General features: G+C 39.6%; 1 protein-coding gene across 1 annotated transcript; it reads right to left on the minus strand.

Moving 5' to 3' along the window:
* Positions 1–836: 836 nt before the first annotated feature.
* On the minus strand, positions 837–4,693 carry LOC141138966 (E3 ubiquitin/ISG15 ligase TRIM25-like). Its single transcript, XM_073624703.1, has one exon. It carries the CDS (start codon positions 3,715–3,717, stop codon positions 2,116–2,118), a length of 1,602 nt encoding a protein of 533 aa, XP_073480804.1. The 5' UTR covers positions 3,718–4,693; the 3' UTR covers positions 837–2,115.
* Positions 4,694–9,938: the final 5,245 nt, after the last annotated feature.

Below are 9,938 nucleotides of genomic sequence, written 5' to 3' on the forward strand. Positions count from 1 at the left end.
TTATCAGACCAGAAACCAACAGGAGAAATTAGAAAAAATATGGGCAAGATGGAAAAATCATGCTCAGGAGTTAGATGGAGATAAAAGGAATTAGAAGATATTGCCGAAAGCTTAGATAACTCTTAAGGGAAATCGGATAGTAGGAAGATAAATGAGGAACGATCCACAACATTTTTAAGAATAAAGACTGTTAAATTAAGTATGTGATTAAATGGCATATGCTGATTGTGGAAGGTGGTTCCCTATATAACATCTGTTTCCCCCCCCCTTTTTTTTCTAAACACTTATAAGGTCAATAATACACATAGGGCATAAGCCCTGGAAGATTTCACTCAACTAAACTATTCACTTTTTACTGTACTTTTTTATGTTCCACCAAATTTTTTTTTTTACTAGGTCAATAACACACATAGAGCACAAATACTGAAAGATTTTACTCAAGTAAGTTGCTCATTTTTTAACCGCACTTCCTTTTTTTTCTCAATTTTTAAATTTAAAAAAAGAAAGGAAAGAGAAAAGAGTTGTTTTTAACACTTACTAGGTTAATAATACACATAGAGCACAAACACTGAAAGATTTCACTCAAGTAAGTTACTCATTCTTTACCACACTTCTCTATTAATTTATTTTTTTCATTTTTCTCTCTCTTTTTTTTTTTTTTTTTTACTAATTTTTAGGAGAGTAAAAGAATGGAAATTTTTTAATACATTTTATTTCTCCTTTGATTAAGTTAACAATATATATATATGTAAATGTCAATTGTAATGAGAGAGAAATGTTAAATAAAAGATGAATTATAAAAAAAACATAATAATTCATCATCATCACTATTATTGAAATGATGCATTGTGGGTGATATGGTAACCTAATGAGCATGAAAAAAGAAAATTGGGTAAAAACTCTCGAAACTGGTATGTGCATATATTGAACCATACCTTTATATAATTTGATTGTACAATTGTAAAATGGATTTAAATTAAAAACATAAGAAGTAAATAAAAAAAATAATAGCATAATAATAATAACTGCTATTATTGAAATGATGCATTGTGAGTGATACGGTAACCTAATGAGAAATAAAAATTGGGCTAAAACTGGGATATGTATATATTGAACCATGCCTTACATTATGATTTTTGTAATCATAAAACAGAGAAACTAAAAAACAAACTATATAATAATATAAAGAAAAAAGGAATAAAGTGGATATTGGACTGTACAGGCCAGAAAAGGAGCTTGATGTATTATAAAAATAGTTTTATTTGGAAATAATTGTTAAAAAAGATCATATAACATGTACAAGATGTATGTCTCTAAATGAGTAAAAAAAACAGCAAACAAACACAACCAGTAGTTGAGTAGAAGAGTACACTGTGCATAATCATACACCAAGAATTAAATACTGGTATGGTAAATCTTCATGTGTCAATGCATTTCGCCATTTGCTTAGTTAGAGCTCATAAAAAGTATACAGTATAATAATAATAATAATAATAATCATCAGCATTGCTATTATTGAAATGATACATTGTGGGTGATATGGTGACCTAATGAGAAAATTTGGGTAAAGACTCTCAAAACTAGTATGTGTATATATTGAACCATATCTTATACAATCTTATTGTACAATCATAAAACAGATTTAATTTTCTTTTTTTAAATAAGTAAATAAAAAAAATAGAAAAAAATAATAGCATAATATTATTATTAATAATAATCATCATCATCATTACTATTATTGAAATGATGCATTGTGGGTGACCTGTTAATCTAATGAGGATGAGAAAAAAAATGGGTAAAAACTCTTGAAACTGGTATGTGTATATATATTGAACCATACCATGCCTTTATGATTTTTTTAAATCATAAACTGGATTATATATATTTTTTAAAAAATCAGTAAATTAACAAAATAATCGAAAAAATAATAGCATAATAGTAATAATGATAATAATAGTAGTAATAATAATAATATTACTAATTACTATTATTACCAATAATGATAGTACTAATGACAATAACAATCATAATTACGCTTGTTAAAATTGTACATTCCTAAAATTCCCCAATTCAGAATAATGTCATTGGTGTCTAGACAGATTATCACATCCCCCTTCAAACCAATGATATATATGAATGCCATACACCCAACACAGCATAGAGGGGCTCAGTGAAGGTGGCTGTGAAGGTGTGGAGGTGGCGGAGGGGGGCACCCATATAGAAGGAGATCTGTCCAGCCTCATAATCCAGACATACCCGGACTCGCTTACCAGGAACAATATCATGGAGCACAGTCTCATTTTTATCATGTACTGCTTTATATTTTGAACCCTTCCTGTCCAAACCCCAGGACACGTCATTCCTTCCAATCAAGGAGTCTCCACCATCCCTGTCTATACTGGCATAACACATCCCAATAATCCAGTTATTGGATTTCTGGAGATCTACTTCCCAGTAATGTCTCCCTGAGGAGAAGCTCCGACTGCCTAAAACTTGATTATAATCCATAAATCTCTCCTCAGAATATAGGAGAGGCTGGTATGGACCTGCCTTGGTTGCAGTCTTCTTGTCATATGAGATACATAGATCAGTATGAGCCGTGTCCTCATCCAATAAAATGTCTACAGCTTTCTGTATAATGATCCCCCCAGTTACACCAGTTATTATATCCGTAAAATCTGTGCCGATCATATGTGAGGCCCCATCCAGATCCCTTACATCATGAAGGAGTTTATCATGCATGTCTATGTACTCATCTTCACCATCCTCAGTATCACACAAGTCACCTGTGTCTGATATCTGTAGGACGGTCAATGGATCCATCATGGGCCACAGCTCCTGTAAGGGATGCAGCTTCCTGGACAGCTCCTCATTCTTTAACTCCAACTGCTGTATCAGATCATTGACTAGATGCAAGATGTCCTCTGCCATGGAGATCTTACTCAGGACTTTCTTCTCCAGGTCTTCCACATGTCTCATGATGTCTCCGAACAGGGCAGTTACTCTCTCTAGTTCTCTTTGTGCTCTTCTCCTGTATTCCTGCAGATTCCGGACTCTTTCGTCTGTCTTCTCTCTCTTAGTAATCAGTTTCTCCAGATTATTAGTCAGTTTCTTCTTCTTCTTTATAAAGGCCTCTTTCAATGTCTCTACCTGGTGTCCTCGATGTTCTCCAGTTAAAGCACAGGAGGCACAGATAGCAGCAGAGTCCTTGGTGCAGTAATACTCCAGGATCTTCTTATGGACGGAGCATTTCCTGTTCTCCGGGGTGGTGGTGGGGTCACATAAGACGTGTTCTGGTGACTTGCTGTGGACTCTCAGATGGTCATTACATAGAGAAGCTTCACAAAGTAGGCAGGATTTCAGAGCAGGTACGGGGGAGTGAATACAGTAAGTACAGGAGATGCCGGTCTTCTCTGGTTCTGGTGGAGCAGACAGGAAATGCTGAGTGATGTTACGCAGAGTGATATTTCTGGGGGGTGAAGGTCTCTCCTGGAACTCTTCCCTGCACTGAGGACAGGAATAACCTTCAGACTCCTCCTGTGTATCAAACACACGATCAATGCAGACCCGGCAGAAGTTGTGTCCACAATTCAACATGACAGGATCCGTATAAATGTTCAGGCAGACGGTACAGTACAGCTCCGCACTCAGGTCTGAGGACGCCATCGCTGATAGAAGAGAGAGAATGAACAAAGGTTCCTTATTCTCCAAAACCATTTATCCAGTGAGGGAGGTTCCTCCACAGAACAAGGCTAAGAATGTGGCCAATGAGAGCACAAAGGAGATGTAAATGTCACAAAACACAGCTGAAAGACAATTGGAAAAAAAAAAAAATCAACGGCCCCACCCATAAACAAACAGAACAATGCAAACTCAGCCAATTCTGACACTTCTTTAATACATGTGAAAATCAGCATTTTTTTTTTTTTGCTAACAAAATTATTTAGAACCCCTAAACATTATATTTTTTGAAAGTAGAGACCCTGGAAAATAAAATGGTGGGTGTTCCAATTTTTTAAGTCGCACGATATTTGTGCAGATTTTTAGAAAAAAAAAATATATACTTTGATGAATTTTATTGCATACAAACACAACATAATATCCAATTTTTTTGGTAAAATATAAAAGATGATGTTATGTCACTCTTTAAAATTGCACACGCCTGTGGAAGGGTGACAAACTACGGTACCTAAAAATTTCCATAGGTGACAATTTAAAAACTTTTACAGGTTACCATTTCAGCGTTACACGGGAGGTCTGGTGCTAGAAGTATTGCGCTTGGTGCGATCGCCGTTGATATATGCTTGCGGGACCTACATGAGCGCTCCCATGTGTGAGTGAGCATGGTAGTGCTTTACATTTTTTTTTAGTTATAATTTATTAAATGTTTTAATTTTATTTAATTAATATTTATTAATTTAATATTTTATTATTTAATTAAAAAAAATGACACTGTCCTTTTTAATTATTTATAACGAATCAATAATTGCGCTAATACAAAAAAATGTGGTGCAGGAGATAGCTGCCAGAATGTAACAATGTGGTAAGCAATGTAGAAACAAAAATTATATAGAACACATGCAGCGCTAAAAAATGTGCTTATACATCTTAAACGTGCATATGTGGCAGGGTGCTGAAATACAAAACTTATGCCAAATGAGCAAAAAGTATGGTGAAATTAGACACATAAGGAAAAAAGTCCATAAAGGTGTAGTGAATCTTATATAAGTCCACAGGAACTTGGGGTTTGTGGGCAAGCTCTGTGTATATGGGGAGATACTTTACACCCAAATCTTCCAAGGATCCAAATCAACACAGCAAACAATAGAAATAAGTACCCTTACCAGAGGGGATGGACACAGTCACTGTACGGTGGAGTGTCATACGGGCTTGAGGGATCCTCCGATCCCGGGGGTGTCTGCTTGAAGAGGTCCTGGCAGGAAGTCTCATCCGGGGGCGACAATCGATGTTCGGTGGCGTGTGGGTCCACAGCCAATCAAGATATCTCCCTCAGATGGAATATCAGTATATGAAAAGAGACTGAGGCTCAGCGAGGTCCCATAGGTGGAAGGAGGGAAGAACAAAAAATCAGATCCTAGGGTTGCTACCTCATCCCTTTAATGTGTTCGGGTTTAAAGGGATGAGGTGGCAACCCTAGGATCTGATTTTTTTGTTCTTCCCTCCTTCCACTGATATTCCATCTGAGGGAGATATCTTGATTGGATGTGGACCCACTCGCCACCGAACATCGATTGTCGCCCCGGATGAGACTTCCTGCCAGGACCTCTTCAAGCAGACACCCCCGGGATCGGAGGATCCCTCAAGCCCGTATGACACTCCACCGTACGGTGACTGTGTCCATCCCCTCTGGTAAGGGTACTTATTTCTATTGTTTGCTGTGTTGATTTGGATCCCTGGAAGATTTGGGTGTAAAGTATCTCCCCATATACACAGAGCTTGCTCCAGTTCCTACCTCATGCGTAGGTGTGACACCACATATGCCCACGAACCCCCAGTTCCTGTGGACTTATATAAGATTCACTACACCTTTATGGACTTTTTTCATTATGTGTCTAATTTCACCATACTTTTTGCTCATTTGGCATAAGTTTTGTCTTTTTAATTATTTATTTTTGAATCAACTTTATTGCTATCACAAAGGATGAACATCTGTTGTGATAGCATGGGCCATGACAAGTCCTCTTTATGGAGAGATCTAGGCTCTATTAGACCCCATATCTCTCCTCTGGCCTCCAAAGCATCTCATCTAACTGAGATTGGTGTGATCGGATGCTGTATTACCCGGTAATGGCTCGTAAACAACAAACCGACACCGGAAGAGACAAAACCCTTGTCGCTTACGGTTTGTTACATGATAGAGGGGAGGGAGGTACATCCGTATATTGATCGGCGGTGATCCCTGGCTCTCCGATCTTTCCGGAAAGCCTGGTAAAGTTGGCAAAGAGCGGCCGGAGGGGACCCCCGTCCTTACTCTGTAAAAGTGATTGGGTGGCTGTATAGCCGCTGGGATCACTTCTAAAGTTGGCCATAGATGGGTAAAAAACTTGCTCAAATATTTGTTCATAAGGCTTGATCATTCAACTTTCTAAATGTTGGTGGGCTCATATGGATTCTTGAAATGCAAAGATTTATGGCAAATATACCTCAAAGAGTAACATTGGAAATTTTTTTTTTGTGGAAACAAACGATTTTTGAAGCGCGAGAAGTGGAATCGGTCGGGAGTAACACAAAAGAATTAAACTGCGCATAAGCGCGTGGAAATGTAAACCCTCGGAAGAACAACAAAGTTCTTTCCCTCGAATGTTCCTCCATAAATGGTACTTCATAAAGAGGAATGCCAGCAAGGAGCAGTGGAAGGGTTTCATTGCAGAGTAGATACCACTTAGCATCCAATATACTTTTATATAATAGAATTATGGGGAAAAAATGGGAACCATATTGTACAAGGCACCTGAGGTCACCACATAAAATTAATTCACTTAATCAATTCAATGAATTCACTTTAATGCCAGAAACCAGGAATGGGATGAAATATGCGGGGTCTGTCTAGAAACTAGATTGTCGGGGCGGATACGGGACCCCTGGGGTGGTTTTCACAATAGAGCCCTTCACAGGTTCAGATTCAGAAGGAACCTGCATGCAAAGTGTCTTCAAATGTCTCACCACAGGGGACCTTCAGACAATACGGACACTTTGGGTTGAATGGGAAACCAGTGATTGGAATGCTAATGGTGTTTTCAGGCAGAAAGGTGTGCAGAGCAAATCAATTAACATCCAAAAGCAGCAAAAAAAGTTCTTTCTAGAATGAAAAGCCATCATCATTCTTTACTCAAGAGCACTATTTAACCCCGTGAAGACCAGGCCTTTTTCTGACAACTTTTGTTTCATGTAAAAATCCGTATTTTTTTGCTAAAAAAATCACTTACATCCCTAAACTTATAAAATGATATATATATGAGCAGAGACCCTAGAGAATAAAATGGTGACCGCTGCAATTTTTTATGTCACGCAGTATTTACGCAGGGGTTTTTTCAAACACAATTTTTTTTTTTATAAGAAATACACTTTAATGAAATTTGAATGCAAAAAAAAACAAAATATATAACCCAATTTTTTGACAAAGTATAAAAGATGATGTTACACCGAGTAAATAGATACCTAACATGTCACTCTTTAAAATGGCGCTCTTGCTTGTGGAATGGCGACAAGCTATGATACGTAAAAAATCTCCATAGGTGAGGCTTTAAAATTTTTTACAGTTAGAGTTATTCCTCTCGCTATAACATTTGCATTGTTACATTACATGTGTGGTGCGAACACCGTTTACATATGTGTGTGTGACTTTTTGTATGCATTGGCTTCTGCGCACAAGCACGGAGGGATGGGGGCGCTTTATTTTTTTTCATTCATTTTATTTTTTTTTCATTTTATTTTTACACTGTCCCTTTTGTTTTTTATTTTTTTGGATCGCTTTTAATCCTATCACAAGGAATGTAAGCATCCCCTGTGATAGAAATAAGGGATGACAGGTCCTCTTTATGGAGACCCCAAATCTCTCCTCTACTTTTGAACGCATCAGATTTAAAAAAAAAAAAATGGATTTTATGCTTAAAAAAAAAAAAAATTGTTCACCCTAGACTGGATAGACTGGAGGTGACGACATGACATCACTCCAGTCCTTCTAGATCATAGAGGTGGGGGGAGACAATCTGGTCTCTCCTCACCTCTGTGGTCAGCCATGCGAACTGTCGGATCATTTTCCCGGCTCGCTTGTAAGAACAGTAAGCCCAAGAAACACCAGCGAGCGGCGGGAGGGGGGGGCACTCTTCCTGCGGTTTCTAAAAGCGATCCAGCGACTAATCAGCCACTTGGATCACTTTTATGAAAAAGAGAATTGCCAGCTGAAAAAAAAAAATTGGGGTTATGGATGATAGCTTCAGCCATAACCCCAGTAAACCACTTCAAAGTCACAAGGTATACCCTATTTTGTCAAAAGTATTGGGATGCCTGCCTTTACACACACATGAACTTTAATGGCATCCCAGTCTTAGTCCGTAGGGTTCAATATTGAGTTGGCCCACCCTTTCCAGCTATAACAGCTTCAACTCCTCTGGAAAGGCTGTCCACAAGGTTTAGGAGTGTGTCTATGGGAATGTTTGACCATTCTTCTAGAAGCGCATTTGTGAAGACAGGCATGTTGATGTTGGATGAGGAGGCTTGGCTCGCAGTCTCCGCTCTAATTCATCCCAAAGGTGTTGAGGTCAGGACTCTGTGCAGGCCGGTCAAGTTCCTCCACCCCAAACTCACTCATCCATGTCTTTATGGACCTTGCTTTGTGCACTGGTCCAAATCATTTGGTGGAGGGGGGATTATGGTGTGGGGTTGTTTTTCAGGGGTTGGGCTTGGCCCCTTAGTTCCAGTGAAAGAGCGTCAGCATAGCAAGACATTTTGGACAATTTCATGCCCCCAACTTTGGTGCACAAAGCAAGCTCCATACAGACATGGATGAGAGCGTTTGGGGTGGAGAAACTTGACTTGCCTGCACAGAGTCTTGACCTCAACCCTTTGGGATGAATTAGACCGGAGACTGCGAGCCAGGCCTTCTTGTCCAACTTCAGTGCCTGACCTCACAAATGCTCTTCTGGAAGAATTGTCAAACATTCCCATAGACGCACTCCTAAACCTTGTGGACGGCCTTCCCAGAAGAGCTGAAGATTTTATAGCTGCAAAGGGTGGGCCAACTCAATATTGAACCCTACGGACTTATGCCCCATACACACGGTCAGATTTTACGACGGAAAATGTGTGATAGGACCTTGTTGTCGGAAATTCTGACCGTGTGTAGGCTCCATCACACATTTTCCATTGGATTTTCCGACACACAAAGTTTGAGAGCAGGCTATAAAATTTTCCAACAACAAAATCCGTTGTCGGAATTTCCGATCGTGTGTACACAAATCTGACACACAAAGTGCCACGCATGCTCAGAATAAATAAAGAGACGAAAGCTATTGGCTACTGCCCCGTTTATAGTCCCGACGTACGTGTTTTACGTCACCGCGTTCAGAACGATCGGATTTTCCGACAACTTTGTGTGACCATGTGTATGCAAGACAAGTTTGAGCCAACATCCGTTGGAAAAACTCCTAGGATTTTGTTGTCGGAATGTCCGATCAATGTCCGACCGTGTGTACGGGGCATAAGACTGGGATGCGATTAAAGTTCATGTGTGTGCGTAAAGGCAGGTGTCCCAATACTTTTGACAATATAGTGTATATACGTATTGTGGTCTTGAAGTGGCTACAGTATTCTGTCATAACACATCCCAATTCACCAGTTATTGGATCCATGGACATCCACCCCTTAGTAATGTCGCCCTGAGGAAAAATTAAATAATAATGAAAACCAAAACTGGCCATAGATCTTTTTTTTTTGGAGCTAGAGCGTTGTTGTTGATCTGCAGCAGCTGATCAACAACACAAGTTTTCCAACATTCCTATTTGACAAAGGTGGGCAGCAGATCAGCGTAATCCACAATACGGTCTGTGATCAAGCCAAGCAGCAATCTGAGAAGGTAGTTTGTGTTCCAGGCCGGGGTCAGTACCAGGAGAATCCAAAGACTTGGCTGAATGGGTAGAGACAACGAGCCAAGACAGGGTAGGGGGCAAGGTAGCTAGATACTATCACAAGCCCAGAGCCCTGGGCTTGTGATTCTCAAACAGAGCACAGCAGCCAATCGGGGCAGAGGAGATGGAACAAGCACCACTCCACCCTTGTCTAGCAGCCAGGATGCTGTGCTCGAGTTTAGGCACCACTGGCCAACAGTAGCAGGGCCAGTCATCCTGCAACAGAGGTACCAGCCAGGGCAAAGGACTGCAACCCCTACCAACCAGTAGAAATGAAGGAGGTGTCATCTC

Source organism: Aquarana catesbeiana, linkage group LG04 (assembly GCF_042186555.1).
Source record: "Aquarana catesbeiana isolate 2022-GZ linkage group LG04, ASM4218655v1, whole genome shotgun sequence".
NCBI classification, from domain to species: Eukaryota; Metazoa; Chordata; class Amphibia; order Anura; family Ranidae; genus Aquarana; species Aquarana catesbeiana.